The sequence below is a fragment of the Cervus elaphus genome, chromosome X (genome assembly GCF_910594005.1).
Source record: "Cervus elaphus chromosome X, mCerEla1.1, whole genome shotgun sequence".
NCBI classification, from domain to species: Eukaryota; Metazoa; Chordata; class Mammalia; order Artiodactyla; family Cervidae; genus Cervus; species Cervus elaphus.
The window spans coordinates 69,881,597-69,908,490 of NC_057848.1; the positions used below are offsets into that span (position 1 = coordinate 69,881,597).

The 26,894-nt window shown below is 38.9% G+C and overlaps 1 protein-coding gene across 1 annotated transcript in view; it reads left to right on the top strand.

The window, feature by feature from the left end:
* Window positions 1-539: 539 nt before the first annotated feature.
* Window positions 540-26,894, top strand: part of FMR1NB (FMR1 neighbor) — a 53,734-nt gene continuing 27,379 nt past the window's right edge. Inside the window, exon 1 of the mRNA XM_043896523.1 lies at window positions 540-943. Coding sequence (XP_043752458.1) covers window positions 637-943 — 307 coding nt within the window. The 5' untranslated portion in view covers window positions 540-636. The remainder of the gene's footprint in view (window positions 944-26,894) is intronic.

Here is a 26,894-nt window from a genome sequence, read left to right on the forward strand (position 1 = left end):
CAGGGTAGCAAGCACTTGAATATCTATCATAGTCCCGATGGTCACTTTTCCCATCCAGCGCTGCCCATAACGACTTTCTGCCATGATGGAGATGCTTGTTTTTTTCCCCTGTCTGATATGGTCACCAGGGCCATGTGTGGCTACCAAATGCTTGGTACAGGGCTACGGGGACTGAGGAAGCAATTTCTTAATTCCATTTAATTTTAATTAATGAAAATTTACATTTAAAAAGCCACATTTATCTGGCGGTGCTGCAGTGTCTAACTGTGGTGACCACAGAGGTGTCAGAGGACTGACTTTGAAGCGGAATTAAGAGCCAAGGCTGATGTACAAATTCCAGTGAGGCTTTTCTGTTGGTGCTTGACGCCACTTGGCTGCTGGCACAGGCCGCTGGGGCCCACCCATTCATTAGACGTTTACCATGCTCTAGAAGGGCTGGGCCTTGCGTGAGGCGCATGGACACAAACAACCAGACACGCCACGCCGTTACGAATGGGCGTGGCCTAGGTACGGCACAAGGGCCGCACGTGCCGCAGGGGAGGGGGGGTGTCACGTAAGCGTCACTGCCCCGAGGTCTTCTGGGTCTTGGGCGGCCATCAGAGAGGGAGCGCCTCAGCCTGACGGGCATCCGGAGTTATGCCTACTGACGGGAGGTCGAGCCGGGGGAGGGCCCGGCCGAGGACCCGGGCAAAGATCCGAGCCTTGCGGCGGGTGCGCTCCAAGATGGTCAATTTGGAAGGGGAGAGAAGTGCGAACCCAGCGACGGGGTCGCACCCTGGGGGTAGCATGGCGTCTGCGTCACAGTCTAGCGGGCAGGCATCTGTGCGTGGCGTCCGGGGTGAGATACTCCGATCTACAGTAAAGGTGTGGGTCAGTCAGCGCTTCGGACTGTTCCTGCTAGGTTTCTGGTTCCTCCTGCTGCTGTGTTTCTACATAAATGCTGGTGAGTGCCTGCCTGGAGGACATTGGGCAGGGGTCCCTCAGGGGAACTGGAGGGTGAGGGTGAGGGGCAGATGCCGAAGGGGGCGACCTCTGCGCGCGGCGGTGTGAAGGCCATCCATGCCTCCCTCAGAGTCGGCCCTCTTATTGATAGACAAATGGCTTCCCTACTCCCCCTTCAGAGGCACCTTCCGTCCTTTCCCTCAGCTCAGAAAGCCCTTCCCTCCCCACTTGCCTGCACAAAGCCCTACCCCCCCTCACCTCCCGCCATTTTATAAAACAAAATGGAGGTGAAATTCTCGGAACATAAACTGGTCGTGAACAGCGTGGTGGCATTTAGATATTGAAACATTGAGCTCTCTCTAGTTTCAAAATATTTTCCCCACCCCGAATTCAAACCTATACCCACTGAGACTGCAGTTACTCATTTTCCAGGTCCTGTCCCTATGGATTTGTTTTGGACTTTTACTATCAATGGGAATTTGTAACAATATTTGTCCTTCTTTGTATATGGTTTGTTCTATTTGGTGTAATTGTTTCGAGATTTTGGAACATTGTAGCATATGTATCAGTGCTTCATCCCTTTTTTATGGCTGAATACTATTCTATGGTATGAATATACTCCATTTTGTTTGCCCATTTATCAAATTGCTGGGCTTTTGGGTTTTTTCCCCAGGGTTTTTCTTTTTCCAGTTGCTGGCTATTTTGAATAATACTGTTAAGAATGTGCTTAGTCACTCAGTCATGCCCAACTCTATGACCCCATGGACTGTAGTCCACCAGGCTCCTCTGTGCATGGGGATTTTCCAGGCAGGAATACTGGAGTGGGTTGCCATGCTCTTCTTCAGGGGATCTTCCCAATCCAGGGATCAAACCCAGGTCTCCCACATTGCAGGTGGATTCTTTACCATCTGAACCACCAGGGAAGCCCAAGAACACTGGAGTGGAGTGCCCTTCCCTTCTCCAGGGTATCTTGCCAACCACGGAATTGAACCGGGGTTTCCTGCATTGCAAGAGGGTTCTTTACAGCTGAGCTACCAGGGAAACCCCATTGTTATGAATATTCTTGTACAGATTTTTGTATATGTTTTCAGTTCTCTTGGGCATGTACCTAGGAGTGGAATTGCTAGGTCAAATGGGAATTCTATGTTGAACTGTTTGGGGAAGTCCCAAATTTTTTCCAAAGTGGTTGAGCCATTTATATTGCCACTGAAAGTGTATGTGTGCTGTGTGCTAAGTCGCTTCAGTAATATCTGACTCTTTGCGACCCTATGGACTGGAGCCCACCAGGTTCGTTTGTCCCTGGGATTCTCCAGGCAAGATTACTGGAGTGGGTTGCCATGCCCTTCTCCAGGGCATCTTCCCGACCAGTGATGAAACCCGTGTCTCTTACATCTCCTGCATTGGCAGGCAAGTTCCCAGGTGGCACTAATGGTAAAGAACCCACCTACCAGTGCAGGAGACGTAAGAGACACCGGTTCAATCCCTAGGTGGGGTAGATCCCCTGGAGAAGGAAATGGCAACCCACTCCAGTATTCTTTCCTGGACAATCCCATGGACAGAGGAGCCTGACAGGCAATAGCCCATAGGGTTGCGAAGAATCAGACACGACTGAAGTGACTTAGTAGATAGCACAGCACAGCACTCCCTGGGAAGCCCATGATAGTGTATGAGGGTCCTCATTTAACCAGGATTTCTTACCATCTCCCTTATTTATGAGCGCCATCCTAGTGCAAGTGAAGTGGTATCTTATTGTGGTTTTCGTTAGTATTTCCTTAATGACTAATGATATTGAGTGGCTTTTCATGTGCTTTTGTATATTTGTGTATACTCTTTGCAGAAATATCTATTCAAATCATTTGACCATTTAAAAGTGGATTGTTTGTAGTTTTGTTATTGAGTTGTAAGAGTTCTTCATATATTCAGAATGTGTGATTTTTAAATATTTTCTCTCATTCTGTAGGTTTTCTTTTCACTTTCTTTTTAAAAAAAATTATGTATTTTTAATTGAAGGATACTTTCCTTACAGTATTATGTTGGTTTCTGCCATATATCAACATGAATCAGCCATAGGTATACATATGTCCCCTCTCTCTCAATTCTCCCCCCTCCTCCTACCCCATCCCACCCCTCTAGGTTGAGTTCCCTGAGTCATACAGCAAATTCCCATTGGCTATATATTTTACATATGGTAAAATGTAATATGTATATGTTTCCATCGTACTCTCTCCATTTGTCCCACCCTCTCCTCCTGCTTCTGCCCCCATATCAATAAGCCTCTTCTCTATGTCTGAGTCTCCATTGTTGCCCTACAAATAGATTCATCAGTACCATCTTTCTAGATTCCAGATATATGCATTAGTGTATGATATTTATTTTTCTCTTTCTAACTTCACTCTGTATGGTAGGCACTAGGTTCATCTACCTCATCAGAATTGACTCAAAACATGTTCCTTTTTGTGGTTGAGTAATAGTCCATTGTATGTATGTATCACAGCTTCTTTATCCATTCATTTGTTTTAATAGTTTTGCGGTTTTAGTCCTTATATTTAGGTTGTTGACCTGGTTTGTATTAATTTTTGTTTGTGGTGTATGTTAGGGGTCTAACATTCTTTTGCATGTGAATATCCAGTAATTTCAGTGTCATTTGTTGAAGAGACTATTCATTCCCCTTTGGAAAGTCTTGGCACCCTTGTTGAAAATCAGTTGACCATAGACCTATGGGTTTATTGATGGACTCTTAAGTTCTGTTCTGTTGGTCTATGTGTCTGTTCCTATGCCAGTACCATACTCTGATTGCTGTAGGTTTGTTGCAAGTTGAGAAATTTGGACATCTGATTCCTTCAGTTTTGTTCCTTCTCATATTGCTTTGAGTATTCAAGGCCTCTTATAATTCCATATAAATTTGAGGACTAGCTTTTCTATTTATGCAAAAAGGTCACAAGTTTTGATAGAGATTGTATTGAATCTGTAGATCACAGTGGGCAGTATTGCTGTCATAACAATATTAAGTCTTTCAAGCTATGAACATGGCATGACTTTCCATTAATGGATATCTTCTTTAATTTATTTCAGCAATGTTTATAGTATTAATTATACAATTCTTTAACCTTCTTGGTCAAATTTATCCTAGATATTTTATTCTTTTGGGTGCTATTGTAAATGGAGTTGTTTTAATTTCCTTTTTGGATTATTTATTGCTGGTGTATAGAAGCACAACTTATTTTTGCATGTTGATCTTGTACCCTACAGCTTGGCTGAATTGTATGAGCTCTAGTAAGTTTTGCTGTGAATTTTAAAAAATATTCTGCCTATAGAATTATTTTATCTGTGAATAGAGATAGTTGTTTTTGCTTTACATTTTGGATGCCTTTATTTCACTTTATATTCTATCTGCTCTGACTAGAATTTTCAATACAGTGTTGAATAGCAGTGGTAGAAGTGGGCATCCTCATCTTTCTCCTGATCTTAGAGGGAAAGCTTTTGGTTTTTCACTATTAATTATGATGTTAGCTGTTGATTTTTCATAAATGCTCTTTATAATATTGAGGAAAATCCCTTCTATTCATAGTTTGGTGAGTGGTTTGATCATAAAAGTTGTTGGATTTTGCCAAATATTTTCTCTGTATCAATTGAGATGATCATGTGAGTTGTTTTTTTTTTTTTTTTCCTTCATTCTGTTAAGGTGGTGTGTTCCATTGATATTCTTATGTTGAACCATACTTGGATTCTTGGGATTAAACTCCACTTGGTCATTTTGTATACTCTTTTTAACATGCAGTTGCATTTGATTTGCCAGTATTTTGTATATATATTTATATGTGATATTGGTTTGTAGTTTTTTTTTTTTTTTTCTTGCGGTATCTTTGTCTGGCTTTGGTATAAGGTTAATACTGGCATCATAGAATGAGTAAAGACCTGTTCCCTCTTCTTCTGTTTTTGGAAGAGTTTGAGAAGGATCAGTATTCTTTAAATATTCGATAGAAATCAACAGTGAAGCCATCTCCTCCTAGACTTTTCTTTATAGGGGGGTTTTGATGAGTGTTTCAGTGTCTTTACTTAAAGTAGGTCTTCTCTGAAAGGTCTTCTTCCCTAGCTTCCTTTCACAAGCTACTAAATTTCCTCACCAACTTGCACAAATGCCCTTCTTTCCCTAATGAATGACTTCCATCCCTCATTTCTCCTAAGAACTTTTCATTATCTCCTATCACATAATCAGTATCAGTTCAGTCTCAGTTCAGTCGCTCAGTTGTGTCCGACTCTTTGTGACCCCATGAACTGCAGCATTCCAGGCCTCTCTGTCCATCACCAACTCCCAGAGTCAACCCAAACCCATGTCCATTGAGTCAGTGATGCCATCCAACCATCTCATCCTCTGTCATCCCCTTCTCCTCCTGCCTTCAATCTTTCCCAGCATCAGGGTCTTTTCATCTGAGTCAGCTCTTCACATCAGGTGGCCAAACTATTGGAGTTTCAGTTTCATTATCAGTGCTTCCAATGAACACCCAGGACTGATCTCCTTTAGGATGGACTGGTTGGTTCTCCTTGCAGTCAAAGGGACTCTCAAGAGTCTTCTCCAACACCACAGTTCAAAAGCATCAATTCTTCGGCGCTCAGCTTTCTTTATAGTTCAGCTCTCACATCCATACATGACTACTGGAAAAACCATAGGCTTGACTAGACGGGCCTTTAGTTGGCAAAGTAATGTCTCTGCATTTAATATGCTATCTAGGTTAATGTCTCTGCATTTAATATGCTATCTAGGTTGGTCATAACTTTCCTTCCAAGGAGTAAGCATCTTTTAATTTCATGGCTGCAATCACCATCTGCAGTGATTTTGGAGCCCAAAAAAATAAAGTCTGACACTGTTTCCACTTTTTTCCCATCTATTTGCCATGGAGTGATGGAATTGGATGCCATGATCTTAGTTTTCTGAATGTTGAGCTTTAAGCCAACTTTTTCACTCTCCTCTTTGACTTTCATCAAGAAGCACTTTAGTTCTTCATTTTCTGCCATAAGGGTGGTGTCATCTGCATATCTGAGGTTATTGATATTTTTCCTGGCTATCTTGATTACAGCTTGTGCTTCATCCAGCTCAGCTTTTCTCATGATGTACTCTGCATGTAAGTTAAATAAGCAGGGTGAAAACATAAGCCTGACGTACTCCTTTTCCTATTTATCATTACTAAGCTCCCTCACCTCACATTAAAAGTGCTAATCTCCATACCTGCTCGCTCTTTCGCTTTTTTTTTTAACATTTTATTTTGTTTATTTTTTTTTGGAACCTAATTACTTTACAATATTTTATTGGTTTTGCCATACATTGACATGAATCTGCCACGGGTGTACATGTGTTTCCCATCCTGAACCCCCGTCCCACCTCCCTCCCCATCCCATCCCTCTGGGTCATCCCAGTGCACCAGCCCTGAGTACACTGTATCATGCATTGAACCTGGACTGGCGACCCATTTCACATATGATAATATACATGTTTCAATGCCATTCTCCCAAACCATCCCACCCTAGCCCTCTCCCACAGAGTCCGAAAGACTGTTCTATACATCTGTATCTCTTTTGCTATCTCACATACAGGGTTATTATTACCATTTTTCTAAATTCCATATATATGCATTAGTATACTGTATTAGTGTTTTTCTTTCTGGCTTACTTCACTCTGTATAATAGGCTCCAGTATCATTCACCTCATTAGAACTGATTCAAATGTAATCTTCTTAATGGTTGAGTAATATTCCATTCTGTATATGTACCACAGCTTTCTTATCCATTCGTCTGCTGATGAACATCTAGGTTGCTTCCATGTCCTGGCTATTAGAAACAGTGCTGCGATGAACATTGGGGTGCACATGTCTCTTTCAATTCTGGTTTCATCAGTGTATATGCTAGAAGTGGGATTGCTGGGTCATATGGCAATTCTATTTCCTTTTTTTTTAAAAGGAATCTCCACACTGCTCTCCATAGTGGCTGTACTAGTCTGCATTCCCACCAACAGTGTAAGAGGGTTCCCTTTTCTCTACACCCTCTCCAGCATTTACTGTTTGTAGACGTTTGGATAGCAGCCATTCTGACTGACGTGAAATGGTACCTCACTGTTGTTCTGATTTGCATTTCTCTGATAATGAGTGAGGTTGAGTATTTTTCATGTGTTTGTTAGCCATCTGTATGTCTTCTTTGGAGAAATGTCTGTTTAGTTCATTGGCCCATTTTTTGATTGGGTCCTTTATTTTTCTGGAAATGAGCTGCAGGAGTTGCTTGAATATATTTGAGATTAATTCTTTGTCTGTTGCTTCGTTTGCTATTATTTTCTCCCATTCTGAGGGCTGTCTTTTCACCTTGCTTATAGTTTCCATCAGTGTGCAAAAGATATTCAGTTTAATTAGGTCCCATTTGTTTATTTTTGCTTTTCTCTGGGAGGTGGGTCATAGAGGGTCCTGCTGTGATTTATGTCATAGAGTGTTTTGCTTATATTTTCCTCTAGGAGTTTTATAGTTTCTGGTCTTATGTTTAGATCTTTAATCCATTTTGAGTTTATTTTTGGGTATGGTGTTAGAAAGTGTATAGTTTCATTTTTTTTACAACTCGTTGACCAGCTTTCCCAGCAACACTTGTTAAAGAGATTGTCTTTTCTCCATTGTATATTCTTGCCTCCTTTGTCAAAGATAAGGTGTTCATCAGTGCGAGGATTTATCTCTGGGCTTTCTATCATGTTCCATTGATCTATATTTCTGTCTTTGTGCCAGTACCATACCGCCTTGATGGCTGTGGCTTTGTAGAGCCTGAAGTCAGCCAGGTTGATTCCTCCAGTTCCATTCTTCTTTCTCAAGATTGCTTTGGCTATTCGCAGTTTTTTGTATTTCCATACAAATTGTGACATTATTTGTTCTAGTTCTCTGAAAAATACCATTGGTAGCTTGATAGGGATTGCACTGAATCTATAGATTGCTTTGGGTAGTATGCTCATTTTCACTATATTGATTCTTCTGATCCATGAACATGGTATATTTCTCCATCTATTTGTGTCCTCTTTGATTTCTTTCATCACTGTTTTATAGTTTTCTATATATAGGTCTTTTGTTTCTTTATGTAGATATATTCCTAAGTATTTTATTCTTTTTGGTGCAACTGTGAATGGAATTGTTTCCTTAATTTCTCTGTTTTCTCATTGTTAGTGTATAGGAATGCACGGGATTTCTGTGTATTAATTTTATATCCTGCAACTTTACTCTATTCATTGATTAGCTCTAGTAATTTTCTGGTGGAGTCTTTAGGGTTTTTGATGTAGAGGATCATGTCACCTGCAAACAGTGAGAGTTTTACTTCTTTTCCAATCTGAATTACTTTTATTTCATTTTCTGCTCTGATTTCTGTGGTCAAAACTTCCAAAACTATGTTGAATAGTAGTGGTGAGCGTGGGCACCCTTGTCTTGTTCCTGACTTTGGGGGAAATGCTTTCAATTTTTCACCATAGAGGATAATGTTTGCTGAGGGTTTGTCATATATAGCTTTCATTGTGTTGAGGTGTGTTCCTTCTATGCCTGCTTTCTGGAGGGTTTTTTATCATAAATGGATGTTGAATTTTGTCAAAGGCCTTCTCTGCATCTGTTGAGATAATCATACGGTTTTTGTCTTTCACTTTGGAAATGTGGTGTATTACGTTGATTGATTTGCGGGTATTGTAGAATCCTTGCATCCCTGGGATAAAGCCCACTTGGTCATGATGTATGATCTTTTTAATATGTTGTTGGATTCTGTTTGCTAGAATGTTGTGAAGGATTTTTGCATCTATGTTCATCAGTGATATTGGCCTGTAGTTTTCTTTTTTTGTGGCATCTTTGTCTGGTTTTGGTATCAGGGTGATGGTGGCCTCATAGAATGAGTTTGCAAGTTTACCTTCCTCTGCAATTTTCCAGAAGAGTTTGAGTAGCATAAGTGTTAGCTCGTCTCTAAATTTTTGGTAGAATTTAGCTGTGAAGCTGTCTGGTCCTTGGCTGGAACATTTCTGATTACAGTTTCAATTTCCATGCTTGTCATTGGTATGTTAAGATTTTCCATTTTTTCCTGGTGCAGTTTTGGAAAGTTATACTTTTCTAAGAATGTGTCCATTTCTTCCAAGTTCTCCATTTTATTGGTATATAGTTGCTGATAGTAGTCTCTTACGATCCTTTGTATTTCTGTGTTCTCTGTTGTGATCTCTCCATTTTCATTTATATTTTGTTGATTTGATTCTTCTCCCTTTGTTTTTTGATGAGTTTGGCTAATGGTTTGTCAATTTTATTTATCTTCTCAAAGAACCAGCTTTTAGATTTATTGATTTTTTCCATGGTCTCTTTTGTCTCTTTTGCATTTATTTCTGCCCTAATTTTTAAGGTTTCTTTCCTTGTACTAACCCTGGGGTTCTTCATTTCTTCCTTTTCTAGTTGCTTTAGATGTAGAGTTAGGTTATTTAGTTGACTTTTTTCTTGTTTCTTGAGGTAAGCCTGTATTGCTATGAACCTTCCCCTAGAACTGCTTTTACAGTGTCCCATAGGTTTGGGGTTGCTGTGTTTTCATTTTCATTTGTTTCTATGCATATTTTGATTTCTTTTTTGATTTCTGCTATGATTTGTTGGTTATTCAGAAGCGTGTTGTTCAGCCTCCATATGTTGGAATTTTTAATAGTTTTTCTCCTGTAATTGACATCTAATCTTACTGCACTGTGGTCAGAAAAAATGCTTGGAATGATTTCAATTTTTTTTAATTTACCAAGGCTAGATTTATGGCCCAGTATGTATTCTATCCTGGAGAAGGTTCCATGTGCACTTGAGAAAATGTAATTTCACTTTTTAAATGTAAATCTTTAATTCACCTAGAAAATATTTTGACATATGAAGCAGGGATACATTTTTTCCAGTTTTCTTAATACCATTTATTAAATCCACCCTTTCCTACTTATGATATCATCAGCATAGTCTAAGTCCTTAGTCATAAAGTTGTTTCTTGACTTCCTATTTTGTTCCATTAAACTATCCATTCACCCACCAATACCACTGTTATAATTTATCTTGTATTGTCACATGCTTTAATAATTGATCTGGCAATCTTTTCATTAATCCTCATTATGAAAATTTTATTCTCAACTCTGAAGAATTTTTTAGATGAAACTTAGAATCATTCTGTCAAATCACAAAATCCTAAAAATAGTTTTATGGTAATTATTTAACATTCATTCAAAAACATTTATTGTGTGCCCTGTATACCTGGTTTGAATTTTCTTAAATGTAGATTCATTGAGAGAGAATGGATAACAGTACAAAATTACCTCACCCTAGAATCTCACTCATTCTAGTCTGTTTTTTATCTCCTTGAGTAATGTTTATAGTTACATTCATATAACTACATAAGACCATATGTACATAGGACCATATAATGGTCCTATTCCATTCTTATTACACTTATTTCCATATGTCAAGCGTATTTTCTTCTTACATGAATATGATTTATTTCATCACATTTTCTAGCCAATTACTGCTGGTATGTAAGAAAGCTAAGGAGTTTGTTTTTTAACTTATTACTTTATTTGACTCTTCTTAGTGCTCACTGGTCTTCAGTTTCATTTCAGATATATACAACCACAATATCACTAAATACAGATGTAGACAGAAATTTCTGGCTTAAGAAAGAAATTTTTTACTGAATTAAGAATGTACTCCCATAGTCCTAGTTTACTATAAATTTTCTGTTATTTTGCTTTATTTTTAAGCAAGAATGGAAGTGGGATTTTATCAAATGCTTTTAATATTTACTACCATGATCATATTTCCTCTGCCTCTTAATTGCTGAATATTAACATATTTACCAATATTAAAATATTCTTGCATTCCTGAAATAAAGCCCAAAGTGTTAATGCTGTATACAGAATTTGTGGATCAACATTTCTAAGACAAGTGGGCCTGCAGCTTTCTGTTGTTTGCTATCTCTATAGGTTTTGGCATGACGGTTATATCTGCTTCTTAAAATAATCTGGGAAGCTTTTCATATTTTTTTCTATACTTAAACAGTTTAAACAGAATAGGAAATATTTGATCCATTAAAGGTTTGGAAAAACTCATCCATAAATAGTCTGAGTCTGTAAGTTTTGAAGGGGGATGGTTCCTTTCTAGACGGTTCCATTCTACAGAAAATAACTATTTCTTCATGCTCATGAGTTTATTTTAATTTTCCTAGGAAATCATTTGCTTGTAAAGTAATTATCAAGATGGAATCATAAGAATATTCACTTTAAATTTTTAAATCTCCTTTATATCAATGAAAATATTATTTCTTATTTTAATGAGACCAGCTTCCATACACATGTACCTGAATGTATATTCTCAGCCTGTAGGGTACTTTATTGCAATATGAACTTTATTATATGAATATGAACTTTGTTATACATGCTAAATCAATCTAATTGTATTATTCAAATGGTCAATATTCTTATTTTTTTCTGTCAAGGACTAAAATATGTGTATCATAGTCTGCCACTACAATTGTAGATTTGTCCATTCCCACTTGAATTTCTAAGAGCATTTGTTTTATATATTTTAGCATTATGCATAAATGTTCATTCATGATAGTTTTATTTTCATTGTGTATTACAATATCTTGACAATGTTAAAAATAACCCATTTTGTTCTGTTTTATCCTAACCCCTACTCGTTCAATAAATATGTTTTTAATGCCTATTATATTTGAGGTTTGGGGAATATATCAGTGAACAGATCAGGTAAGATCCCTACCCTCATGAAGCTCACCATATAGTGGAGAAAACAAAAAACGTAAACTAACAATTATGAGCTTCCCTGATAGCTCAGTTGGTAAAGAAACTGCCTGCAATGCAGGAGACCCCAGTTTGATTCCTGGGTTGGGAAGATCGCTGGAAAAGGGATAGGCTACCCACTCCAGTATTCTTGGGCTTCCCTTCTGGCTCGGTTAATGCATATTATACTTGAGATTTTGGGAATACATCAATGAACAACTCAGATAAGATCCCTACCCTCATGAAGCTTATGATATAGTAGAGAAAAAAAAGTAAACTAACAAATTAAATAACTGTAAATTGCAATGTGTGCTATGAGGAAAGTGGATATCAATACAATATAGGGTAAAGGATCTACTTTAAACAGGAGCTGACCTCTCTCAGATGATATTTCAGCTTAAAAAAAAAAAAAAAAGATTAGGAGAAACTGGCCATACAAGGGGCTTGGAAGCCCAGGGAACAAGAAATTAGATTACTATTGCCAGCCATATTTTACCAGATTAGAGGACTCATTGCTCTGCATCATATAGGAAAGGAGCTACAGGTGGAAGGAGCCTTGACAGGACCTTTGTGTTCTGTACTGCCATTTGTTCACTCAGTGCCAACCTTGACTACCCTTGTCAACATGCCATCTGAAGGATGTATCAGCTGGCAGTAGCATAAAGTGACCTGAGTCTCCATACTAGGTTGTCTTCTGCAGAGAGTGTGCTCTCTGGAGTCCTTGCAGGATGCAGATTGATCTCCAACTCAGGGTACTCTAGCCTCCAAACCCTGCCAGACAGGCTTGGCTTTAGCTGAAGTGAAATACAGGTCTGCTGGAACTTATCTCAGTAGTGTCTAGCTTGGCTATCTTTCAGAAATCCCTCCAAATTTCTGGTATATAAATAAAGGTAGCACCCTTCTTGGCTCTCTGAGTTTTCAACTATTAGAGATCTTTTGGTCACTTCAATGGGTACAAAAGGAAGAGGCAATTAAATGTTTACTCAGATAAGCACCCATCAGCAGCAGCCTGAACCAAAAGCCTCCAGCATGTTTAATCTGCTCTCTACCACTGCTCTCTTCCCTACTCTGAAAGACAATTATTTTTAAATTAACATGAGCACTATTTCCCAAAGTATATATAAGTATCATCAGCATTACATGATTTGATTTTAGGTGGAACACAGCTGAATATTTATGGGTGTATTTAATTTTCACTATTTAGGTATTTACTATGAAAGTGTAGAAAAAAATATACATGACCAGCATAGCAAAACTACCATGACACCAAACAAGGTTTGACATCACTCACCATATGGCAAACCTTTATAAAAATCCCCTTTGATATCCCTGTTCTTTCATTCTCAGAAGCAGCTGTCCTTTTCTCTCTCCAGAATCTCCCATCAGCCAGTGCCCAGGTCTTTTCAGAGCTTCCTCTTCACCTTATTAGGCTCCAGACTCTTTCCCCTCCCCCTTGTTTTTCATATGCAGAATAATTCTATCCTCTATGCTTCTAATTTGCATCTGTACACTCATTAAGCTCAGCAAATAGAAGATTAGGAACCAGCATCCCTAAATGACAAGAAATGGTAAAGAACCAATTATGTTTCCCTGTCACAAAGAATTTTTATTTTTTAATTTCCCTGTTACCAAAAAAGAAAAAAAAAAAAGACTGAAAATCTAACTATGTTTCAAAGGGAAAAAATAAAACAGACTCAAAGCTGTGGGCTTCATGGGCATGTGACCTGTGCAATCTACAGAATATGCCTCTTAAAACAGTCCTACACTTGGTTTAATGTTCTGCTACATCTTGAAATTCATAATACATTTTGAACAAGGGAGCCCCCCTCCTACATCTTCATTTTGAAAATCATGCTGCCAGCCCTGCTCTGTAGTGAAGTCTCTCAGATGAGGAACTAGATTAAAGGGTGAAGAGACAGAATGCGAACAGTAGCTAATGGTATCAGCTTGAAGAGGATTTCACTAGGGCATTATTTGAGGGTCTACCTATGCTGCAGTCTTTTCTGGGCCTCAGTCTCAAATAGACCTGAATTTGCATTCTGACTCTGCCAGGTACTAGCTAGTCAACTTGGGCAATTAGTAAACTTCTCTTTGCCTCAGTTTACTCATCTGAAAAATGGGAATAGAATTTACTTTGAAGAATTCTAAGCATTACATGAAGTCATACATGAAATGCTTACAATGTAAAACCATAAATATTTCATCATATGTCTTTCACTTTTTAAATTGTTTCTAACTTTAATAACATTACTTTGTTTTCAGGATATTTATTTTTATAAATAATTCTCTTAATTACAAATATGACCAGTTTTCCGTTTATAACAGTGCTACAGTTTCCTTTTAAAATAAATGCATTTATATTAAAAAGTGAGGCAATTTAAAGAAAATATGAATAATTGGTAGCATTAAGATAACAAATTATGAAGGTGTTATACAAATGACTGAGGCAGGAGAAACACCTGTCTAGTGAAATCTCAATTTTTAGACAAGATAACTGAAACCTAAACAGGTAAAACGATTCATCAAAAGTCACACAGCAAGTCAGTGGCAGAATCATGATGACTCAGGTCTCCTAACTCCTAGTTCAGGGCTCCTCCAACTACACCACATATACAAACGGTTAAAGCAAGACCAAAGCTGGTCCTTAGTGTGGTATAAAGCAGTCAGTCAGACCCTCTATCGAGGTTCACTGCCTCATTTACTCACCAAGCATAACAGAGAAATTAAGTACAATAATACAAAAACTAGTGAAGAGGTTCCCCGCCCCCATGGAGCTAAAACATTCTGAATATGTTACCTACTGGTCAATCCTTATTTTTCTTTTTTAACCTTCCCCCAAAAAGGACATGCAATAAGGACTAACCCAATAAGTTCGAGAATTGGTGAAGGAAATGGGATCAAATTCCCAGTCCTAAACTACTGGTCTCTTCATCCTGTATGCCACTAGTTTATATGTCTTGTGCATAAAAACAACCTGAAACGCAAGGTCAAAATGACAATACAACCTGCAGCTATCCCAGCAGTTACTTCAGATCCCTCAACCTCAATTCTCCCTGGTGGCATTAAATCTAAGATAACTCAGAAGATTCTATCTAGGAATTTTAGTTCTGGGATCATGTACCCTGCTTTCACTGCAATACTCCAAGGGCATGGCCAAATTGTTTTTCTTTATTTTACCCTGAATATACTCTGACCACCTGATGCAAAGAGCCGATTCATTGGAAAATACCCTGATGCTGGGAAAGACTGAAGGCAAAAGAGAAGAGGGCAGAAGGGGATGAAATGGTCAGACAGCATCACCAACTAAATGGACATGAATTTGAGCAAACTCCAGGAGATAGTGAAGGACAGGGAATCCTGGCATGCTGCAGTCCATGGGGTTGCTAAGAGTCAGACATGACTTAGCAACTGAATGAACAACAGTATGTTTTAGTTTGCTAAGGTCATTGTAAGAAAGCACCATAAATTTGGTGGCTTGAACAACAGAAATTTATTGTTTCAACAATTCCGGAGGCCAAAAGTCCAAAATTAAGATGTCAGCAGGGTTGATTCTTTCTGAGAACTGTGAGAGAAAGCCCCTCTCCTTGGCTTATAGATGTCTGTCTACTCCCCATGTCTATTCATATAGTCTTTCTACTATCAATGTCTATCTCTGGGTTCAATTCTCTCCTTTTTATAATGAAACCATTCATACTGGATTAGGGCCCACTTCACTTTAACTCGATTACCTCTATAAAGACCTTATCTCCAAATCAGGTCACATTCTGAGGTACTGGTACAAAAAATGTACTACAACATTTTTTGATGCAGGGAGGGGGGAGATACACGTCAACCCATCACATAATTGAGTTAAATCATTTTAAATGCAAAATGATATTTAATCCGTCCAGTCATATATTACCTTTTGAGGATCTGGGAAATTTGACAACATGAAGAATGAATCATGGATTATTTTAAGAGAAAACATGCTAAACCTATATTGGAAAAAGTCCTCATGGAAATAAAGAAATCACACTGAATAACAGTATTCTCTTTTTCAAAGAGTTCTACTCAAAACAGAAGTAGAAAATGAAGAACTCATGAACTAAGAAAATAAAAATGTACAATATATAGTTGTGTTTTCTAAATTACTTTTTCAGAGAATGAAAAAGGTTTCAGTTTGCAAAGTTCTCAGTTTTATTTGTAACTAACATTTACAAATACATTAAAAGTAATTCAGAAATACTTTGTATTTTAGATGAATAGTAGGAGAAATACATATGAATAATCTGAAGTAATATGATTTGTAAATGATCATTTAAAATGCATCTTAAAATATTTTTCAAAGAGCAGGAATCATACTTTTCTGCCTTATTTAAAATAGTTGATAAGAATGCATAACGTATACTTTATTTAACACTAAATTTTATCCCCAAGCAGCCATGACACAGTATATAGTGGTCTCTGTTCCTTTTACTTACAATGCCTCTGCCCAATTTTTGCCTCCTCCTTTTGACTGTGGAGGACCTTAGTTGAAGAGATGGAAGGACTCTGGGGAGGGCAGGGAGAGAGAAGTCACTGAGATTAGAGGTGGGGATCATGGAAGGTCTTTGGGTTTCAAGCTGGAGCTGGAGGGAGGGAGGGGGAAATACTGTGGGAAACCCAAGTCCTTTATGCAGGGAGGAGACAAAATAGTGAGGGGGTTGGGAGGGAGGGCAGGCTGAAGGAGGTAAGGTAGAGAAGGCCCTTTCTTGACAAGGGTATCTTTGAGCTAAGAGAGGAGGCTGTGGGGAAAGGAGTACTGGATTTGCGGGGGGGGGGGGGGGGGTGGCGGCTCAAGAAAGATCTGGAGGAGTAAGTAGGAAAGACTTTGAGTGAGGAAAGTGAGGCCACAAGAGCACTGAGTAGAAGGAGAAAAATAAGACTTCTGAGGAAAGAGAGTACCTGTGGGTGGTGAGGGAAGAAAAACCTGTGAGTGGGGAGATTAGGGGGTGTTTGGAGGGCCAAAACAAGCATCTGGGGGAGGAGGGTGAGTAAAGGTCTCAAGGAAGGTAAATAAGAAGAGAAGGAAAGGATTTTGACTGAGGAGCTCTTTGTGAAGGTAAGTTAGAATGAGAAGAACAATGAAGGCATTTTAAGAAAGAGATGAGAGAGTGAAGACCTTGAGTGAGGGGAGTAAAGGGCTTTATGGAATAAGGAAGAAAAGTTTTTGAATGAGGGGAGAGAAGGCTTGAAAAGTCATTATGGGGAGGTGAAGAATGAAAAGACCTTGACTTAAGGTTAATAACTTCTGGAGTGGTGATGAAGAGGGGAAAGCATTTGTGAGAGTAAGAGAGGAAACAGATTTGTGACTGAGTTGACAGCGGGAGGGTCTTTGTGAGCATACATAAAGGAGAAAGTTCTCTGAGAAAGGTGAGGGAGTTTAGTACTATGTGGAGAGAGGGAAGTTCCTACACTTTGTGAAAGGACTGGAGGGAAAGAGGCCTTACAGGGGAAGAAGGGAAGTCATTTGTGAGGTTAGAGCAGGCAGGGATGGCAACCATGAAAAAAAGGGAAGGGCTTCCCTGGTGGCTCAGTGGTAAAGAATCTGCCTACAATGCAGGAGATCAGGGTTCGATCCCTGGGTTGGGAAGATCCCCTGGAGAAGGACATGGCAACCCACTCCAGTATTCCTGACTAGAGAATCCTATGGACAGAGGAGCCTGGTGGGCTACAGTGCATGAGGTTGCAGAGTCAGAAAGGACTGAACTACTAACACATTCACCTCCACTTTTGTGAGAAAAAGTGAGCAAGGAAAGGTCTTTGAGAAAGGAGGTGATGGAGAAAGGAATTTGATAGGTAAGGGGGGTTAGTAAGTAAGCTTAGACCTCGGAAGTGCATGTAAACCAGGGCCCACCTCAGACAGCTCCCGGCAGATCAATCTAGAGCCTGAACAGTGTAGACTGGGAAAGCACACGCGCCGTGACCAGGGGCAAACCCAGTGTGGCTGAGACACTGTGAGCACTCCCCACACACGCCACTGACATTTGCTTGCAGTGTTCTTCCCTCCCCACAGCATGACTGAACAAGTGAGACTAAAAAAAGTGACCACCATCACCACCCCCTTGTGTCAGGGTGGAAATTAAGACACTGAAGAGGCCAGCAAACAGAAGAAGGTAAAATAATCAGAGGGAACTGCTTTGGAAGTGACAGGTGCAATAGAATAAAACCCTGCAGTTAGCATCCGACTACATAGGAAGGTGCCTATAGATCTTGAGAAGTGTAAGCTGGATCAAGGAACTATCTGAAAATGAACTGACCCCACACTGTCTGCAACAGCTCCAGAGAAAGTCTCAGATATATTTTTACTATTATCTTTTTTTTAAATTTTTAAGTCCCCTATTACTCCTTTAATTTTCATTTTTATAACCTACTATTACTTTGCAAAAAAAAAGACCCTATTTTTAAAGCAAACTACATGTATATGTATTTTATAATTCTTATGACTTTGTTTTTTTCTTTAATATTGTATTTTTGAGAATCTATCCTCTATTCTACATTTTTAATCTTTGCTTTTTGGTATTTGCTATCAATTTTGTACCTTTAAGAACCCAATCTTCAGTACCAATTCTTAATTGGGAGTGAGATTACTGGCTGGATTGGTCTCTACTCCTTTGGACTCTCCTTTTTCTCCACCAGGTCGCCTCGATCTCCTCCCTCCCCTTTCTCTTCTGTACTGAACTCTGAATCTATTTGTGTGTTCCGGGCTGTGGAGAACAATTAGGGAACTGATTACTGGCTGGATCAGTCTCACTCCTTTTGATTCCCCCTTTTATCTTGCTGGCCACCTCTGTCTCCTTCTTCCCTCTTCTAGTCACTGTGTAACTCCATGAACATATATGAGGGATCCAGACTGTGGAGAGCACAAAGGGAAGTGATTACTGGCTAGCTTGCTCTCTCCCCTTTTGATTCCCCCTCTTCTCCTCCTGGTCACCTCTATCTCCCTCCTCCCTCTTCTATTCTCCATGTAATCTGTGTACCTCTCCAGGTGTCCCTCACTGTGGAGAAACTCTTCATCATTAACCAAGATGTTTTATCATTGGTGCTGTATAAATGGAGAAGTCTTGAGGCTATTGTAAGAATTAGACTGAAAACCAGAGGCAGGAGTCTTAATTCCAAAACTTGAGAACTCCTGACTCCAGGGAACATTAATCAATAGGAGCTCATCAAACACCTCCACACCTGCACTGAAACCAAGCACCACCCAAGGGCCAAGAAGTTCCAGAGAAAGACATACCATGCAAATTCTCCAGCAATGCAGGAACATAGCCCTGAGCTTCAATATACAGGCTGCCCAAAGTCACACCAAACCCACTGACATCTCAAAACTCATTACTGGTCATTTCAGTGTACTCCAGAGAGAAGAAATCCAGCTCCAGCCACCAGAACACCGACACAAACCTCCCTAACCAGGAAACCTTGACAAGCCACACCCCACCCACAGCAAAGAACCTCCACAGTAAAGAGGAACCACAGACTGCCAGAATACAGAAAGGCCACTCCAAACACAGCAATATAAACAAGATGAAAAGGCAGAGAAATACCCAGCAGAAAAAGGAACAGGATAAATGTCCACCAAACCAAACAAAAGAAGAGACAGGGAATCTACCTGATAAAGATTCCGAATAATGATAGTGAAAATGATCCAAAATCTTGAAAGCAAATTGGAGTTACAGATAAATAGCCTGGAGACAAGGATCGAGAAGATGCAAGAAATGTTTAACAAGGACCAAGAAGAAATAAAAAAGTCAATATATAATGAATAATGAGATCAAAAACACTCTGGAGGGAACCAAGAATAGAATAACAGAGGCAGAAGATAGGATTAGTGTGATAGAAGATAGAATGGTAGAAATAAAGGTAATGGATAGGAAAAAAGAATTAAAAGAAATGAGGACAACCTCAGAGACCTCTGGGACAATGTGAAATGCCCCAACATTCGAATCATAGGAGTCCCAGAAGAAGAGGACAAAAAGAAAGGCCATGAGAAAATACTTGAGGAGATAATAGCTGAAAACTTCCCTAAAATGGGGAAGGAAATAGCCACCCAAGCCCAAGAAACCCAGAGTCCCAAACAGGATAAACCCAAGGCGAAACACCCAAGACACATATTAATCAAATTAACAAAGACCAAACACAAACAACAAACATTAAAAGCAGCAAGGGAAAAACAACAAACAACACACAAGGGGATTCCCATAAGGATAACAGCTGATCTTTCAATAGAAACTCTTCAGGCCAGAAGAGAATGGCAAGACATACTTAAAGTGATGAAAGAAAATAACCTACAGCCAAGATTACTGTACCCAGCAAGGATCTCATTCAAATATGAAGGAGAAATCAAAGGCTTTACAGACAAGCAAAAGCTGAGAGAATTCAGCACCACCACCAGCTCTCCAACAAATGCTAAAGGATCTTCTCTAGACAGGAAACACAGAAAGGGTGTATAAACTCAAACCCAAAACAATAAAGTAAATGGTAACGGGACGATACTTATCAATAATTACCTTAAATGTAAATGGGCTGAATGCCCCAACCAAAACACAAAGACTGGCTGAATGGATACAAAAACAAGACCCCTTTAAATGTTGTCTACAAAAGACCCACCTCGAAACAAGGGACACATACAGACTGAAAGTGAAGGGCTGGAAAAAGATATTCCATGCAAATAAAGACCAAAAGAAAGCAGGAGTAGCAATACTCATATCAGATAAAATAAGACTTTAAAACAAAGGCTGTGAAAAGAGACAAAGATGGACACTATATGATGATCAAAGGATCAATACAAGAAGAAGATATAACAATCATAAATATATATGCACCTAACATAGGAGCACCACAATAAGTAAAACAAATGCTAACAAGTATGAAAGGGCAAATTAACAATAACACAATAATAGTGGGAGACTTTAATACTCCACTCACACCTATGGATAGATCAACTAAAGAGTAAATTAACAAGGAAACACAAACTTTAAATGATACAATAGACCCATTAGACCTAACTGATATCTATAGGACATTTCAGGCCAAAACAATGAATTTCACCTTTTTCTCAAGTGCACACAGAACCTTCTCCAGGATAGATCACATAAATCTAGCCTTGGTAAATTCAAAAAAATTGAAATTCCAAGCATCTTTTCTGACCAAAATGCAGTTAAGATAAGATGTCAATTACAGGAGAAAAACTACTAACAATTCCAACACAGGGAGGCTGAACAACACGCTGCTGAACAACCAACAAATCACAGAAGAAATCAAAAAAGAAATCAAAATATGCAGAGAAATGAATGAAAATGAAAACACAGCAACCCCAAACCTATGGGACACTGTAAAAGCAGTGCTAAGGGGAAGGTTCATAGCAATACAAGCATACCTCAAAAAGCAAGAAAAAAGCCAAATAAATAACCTACACTACACCTAAAGCAACTTGAAAAGGAAGAAATTATGAACGCCAGTGTTAGCAGAAGGAAAGAAATCTTAAAAATTAGGGCAGAAATAAATGCAAAAGAAGCAAGAGAGACTATAGCAAAAATTAACAAAACCAAAACCTGGTTCTTTGGGAAGGTAATAAAAGTGACCAACCATTAGCCAGACTCATCAAGAAACAAAGGGAGAAAAATCAAATCAACAAAGTTAGAGATGAGAATGGAGAGATCACAATGGACAACACAGAAATACAAAGGATTTATAAGAGACTACTATCAGGAACTACGTGCAAATAAAATGGACAACCTGGAAGAAATGGACACATTCTTAGAAAAGTATAACTTTCCAAAAGTGAACCAGGAAAAAATGGAAAATTGGAACAGACCAATGACAAGCACGGATACTGCAATTGTAATCATAAACCTTCCAGCAAACCAAAGCCCAGGAACAGACGGCTTCACAGCTGAATTCTATCAAAAATTTAGAGAAGAACTAACACCTATCCTACTCAAACTCTTCCGGAAAATTGCAGAGGAAGGTAAACTTGCAAACTCATTCTATGGTATCACCCTGATACCAAAACCAGACAAAGATGCCACAAAAAAAGAAAACTACAGGCCAATATCACTGATGAACATAGATGCAAAAATCCTTCACAACATTCTAGCAAACAGAATCCAACAACATATTAAAAAGATCATACATCATGACCAAGTGGGCTTTATCCCAGGGATGCAAGGATTCTACAATACCCGCAAATCAATCAACGTAATACACCACATTTCCAAAGTGAAAGACAAAAACCGTATGATTATCTCAACAGATGCAGAGAAGGCCTTTGACAAAATTCAACATCCATTTATGATAAAAAACCCTCCAGAAAGCAGGCATAGAAGGAACACACCTCAACACAATGAAAGCTATATATGACAAACCCTCAGCAAACATTATCCTCTATGGTGAAAAATTGAAAGCATTTCCCCCAAAGTCAGGAACAAGACAAGGGTGCCCACGCTCACCACTACTATTCAACATAGTTTTGGAAGTTTTGACCACAGAAATCAGAGCAGAAAATGAAATAAAAGTAATTCAGATTGGAAAAGAAGTAAAACTCTCACTGTTTGCAGGTGACATGATCCTCTACATCAAAAACCCTAAAGACTCCACCAGAAAATTACTAGAGCTAATCAATGAATAGAGTAAAGTTGCAGGATATAAAATTAATACACAGAAATCCCGTGCATTCCTATACACTAACAATGAGAAAACAGAGAAATTAAGGAAACAATTCCATTCACAGTTGCACCAAAAAGAATAAAATACTTAGGAATATATCTACATAAAGAAACAAAAGACCTATATATAGAAAACTATAAAACAGTGATGAAAGAAATCAAAGAGGACACAAATAGATGGAGAAATATACCATGTTCATGGATCAGAAGAATCAATATAGTGAAAATGAGCATACTACCCAAAGCAATCTATAGATTCAGTGCAATCCCTATCAAGCTACCAATGGTATTTTTCAGAGAACTAGAACAAATAATGTCACAATTTGTATGGAAATACAAAAAACTGCGAATAGCCAAAGCAATCTTGAGAAAGAAGAATGGAACTGGAGGAATCAACCTGGCTGACTTCAGGCTCTACAAAGCCACAGCCATCAAGGCGGTATGGTACTGGCACAAAGACAGAAATATAGATCAATGGAACATGATAGAAAGCCCAGAGATAAATCCTCGCACTGATGAACACCTTATCTTTGACAAAGGAGGCAAGAATATACAATGGAGAAAAGACAATCTCTTTAACAAGTGTTGCTGGGAAAGCTGGTCAACGAGTTGTAAAAAAAATGAAACTATACACTTTCTAACACCATACCCAAAAATAAACTCAAAATGGATTAAAGATCTAAACATAAGACCAGAAACTATAAAACTCCTAGAGGAAAATATAAGCAAAACACTCTATGACATAAATCACAGCAGGACCCTCTATGACCCACCTCCCAGAGAAAAGCAAAAATAAACAAATGGGACCTAATTAAACTGAATATCTTTTGCACACTGATGGAAACTATAAGCAAGGTGAAAAGACAGCCCTCAGAATGGGAGAAAATAATAGCAAACGAAGCAACAGACAAAGAATTAATCTCAAATATATTCAAGCAACTCCTGCAGCTCATTTCCAGAAAAATAAAGGACCCAATCAAAAAATGGGCCAATGAACTAAACAGACATTTCTCCAAAGAAGACATACAGATGGCTAACAAACACATGAAAAATACTCAACCTCACTCATTATCAGAGAAATGCAAATCAGAACAACAGTGAGGTACCATTTCACGTCAGTCAGAATGGCTGCTATCCAAACGTCTACAAACAGTAAATGCTGGAGAGGGTGTAGAGAAAAGGGAACCCTCTTACACTGTTGGTGGGAATGCAGACTAGTACAGCCACTATGGAGAGCAGTGTGGAGATTCCTTTTAAAAAAAAGGAAATAGAATTGCCATATGACCCAGCAATCCCACTTCTAGCATACATACCGAGGAAACCAGGATTGAAAGAGACATGTGTACCCCAATATTTGTCACAGCACTTTATAATTGCCAGCTCATAGAAGCAACCTAGATGTCCATCAGCAGACAAATGGATAAGAAAGCTGTGGTACATATACAGAATGGAATATTACTCAGCCATTAAAAAGATTACATTTGAATCAGTTCTAATGAGGTGAATGATACTGGAGCCTATTATACAGAGTGAAGTAAGCCAGAAAGGAAAACACCAATATAGTATACTAAGGCATGTATATGGAATCTAGAAAAATGGTAACAATGTGAGACAGCAGAAGAGACACAGATGTATTGAACAGTCTTTTGGAGTCTGTGGGAGAAGGTGAGGGTGGGATGATTTGAGAGAATAGCATTGAAACATGTATATTATCATATGTGAAACAGATTGCCAGTCCAGGTTCAATGGATGAGGCAGGGTGTTCAGGGCTGGTGCACTGGGATGACCCAGAGGGATGGGATGGGGAGGAGGTTGGAGGGAGTTTCAGGATGGGGAACACATGTACACCCATGGCTGATTCATGCCAATGTATGAGAAAACCACTATAATATTGTAAAGTAATTAGGCTCCAACTAATAAAACTAAATGGGAAAAAATAATAATAAGAATAAATGGAACTAAAAGTGTAGAAGGAGCTTTAGAGTTTAGAATGCTCTCAACTGAAAAAATGCACAACCTATATTTAAGAATTATGTTTTTTTGGCAGACTTTCTGAGGACTTAAGCCTGGAAACATCGTCTGAGATAGTTCTGAAGGACTGTTCCAAAAGAAGTAGGGGAGGACCCAGGATTTATAGGAATTTTGGCAAACACAAAATGAAAACAAAAAAACACCCAAGGTGTTGAACATCAAAAGATTACTGCTAATTAAAGAAAAACAAACATCTCTTGTAGACTTTTGGATAGCAGCCATCCTGATTGGCGTGTAATGGTACCTCATTGTGTTTTTGATTTGCATTTCTCTGATGAGTGATGTTGAGCATCTTTTCATGTGTTTTTTAGCCCTCTGTATGTCTTCTTTGGAGAAATGTCTCTTTAGTTCTTTGGCCCATTTTTTGATTGGGTCATTTATTTTTCTGGAATTGAGCTGCAGGAGTTGCTTGTATATTTTTGAGATTAATCCTTTGTCTATTGCTTCGTTTGCTATTATTTTCTCCCAATCTGAGGGCTGTCTTTTCACCTTGCTTATAGTTTACTTTGTTGTGCAAAAGCTTTTAAGTTTCATTAGGTCCCATTTGTTTAGTTTTGCTTTTGTTTCTAGTATTCTGGGAGGTGGGTCATAGAGGATCCTGCTGTGATTTATGTCGGAGAGTGTTTTGCCTATGTTCTCCTCTAGGAGTTTTATAGTTTCTGGTCTTACATTTAGATCTTTAATCCATTTTGAGTTTATTTTTGTGTATGGTGTTAGAAAGTGTTCTAGTTTCATTCTTTTACAGGTGGTTGACCAGTTTTCCCAGCACCACTTGTTAAAGAGATTGTCTTTTTTCCATTGTATATCCTTGCCTCCTTTGTCAAAGATAAGGTGTCCATAGGTTCGTGGATTTATCTCTGGGCTTTCTATTCTGTTCCATTGATCTATATTTCTGTCTTTGTGCCAGTACCATACTGTCTTGATGACTGTGGCTTTGTAGTAGAGTCTGAAGTCAGGCAGGTTGATTCCTCCAGTTCCATTCTTCTTTCTCAAGATTACTTTGGCTATTCGAGGTTTTTTGTATTTCCATACAAATTGTGAGGCTGCTATCCAAAAGTCTACAAGCAATAAATGCTGGAGAGGGTGTGGAGAAAAGGGAACCCTCTTACACTGTTGGTGGGAATGCAAACTAGTACAGCCACTATGGAAAACAGTGTGGAGATTTCTTAAAAAACTGGAAATAGAACTGCCACATGACCCAGCAATACCACTTCTGGGCATACACACTGAGGAAATCAGATCTGAAAGAGACACGTGCACCCCAATGTTCATCGCAGCACTGTTTATAATAGCCAGGACATGGAAGCAACCTAGATGCCCATCAGCAGATGAATGGATAAGGAAGCTGTGGTACATATACACCATGGAATATTACACAGCCATTAAAAAGAATTCATTTGAATCAGTTCTAATGAGATGGATGAAACTGGAGCCCATTATACAGAGTGAAGTAAGCCAGAAAGATAAAGACCATTACATTATACTAACACATATATATGGAATTTAGAAAGATGGTAATGATAACCCTATAATGCAAAACAGAAAAAGAGACACAGATTACAGAACCGACTTTTAGACTCTGTGGGAGAAGGCGAGGGTGGGATGTTTCAAGAGAACAGCATTGAAACATGTATATTATCTATAGTGAAACAGATCACCAGCCCACGTTGAATGCATGAGACAAGTGCTCGGGCCTGGTGCACTGGGAAGACCCAGAGGGATTGGGTGGAGAGGGAGGTGGGAGGGGGGATCGGGATGGGGAATACATATAAATCCATGGCTAATTCATGTCAGTGTATGTCAAAAACCACTATAATATTGTAAAGTAATTAGCCTCCAACTAATACAAATAAATGAAAAAAAGAAAAACAAACATCTCAAGTTAATGAGTTTAGTGCTTTTCTATGTATTGGAATATGTAAGAGTCTGGGCTTATTGAAATTATTCACTTGATATGCATCTTAACTGTCTAGGACCAGTATCCTGCTCTTCTCCACGTTGAACCCCTCTCAGGGTGCACTGTCTTTGGCAGCTGCAATGGCTGAGGACTTACTGCATGTGGCCGGCAACATTCTTTGTTTACTGTAATGGCGGGTGACATTCCTTGTCCATAGTGCCTTTTAAAACATGACCTGAAATGCAGAAATATTTGGTGGGAGATTGATACCTTTGATTACATAAAATTTTTAAACTTTTTTTTTAACTTTGGCTGCACTGAGTCAGTCATTGAGGCACACAAGCTCTGGAGCATGCAGGCTCAGTAGTTGGCATGTGGGCTCTCAAATTGTGGCACCTGGGCTCTCTAGTTGGTAGTGCATGGGCTTAGTTGCCCTGCTTGTGGCATGTGATTCTCAGATCCCCTACCAGGAATGAAACCCATGTCCCCTACATTGGAAAGAGGATTCTTAACTACTGGACCACCCAGTCTGAAAATATTTTACACTTTT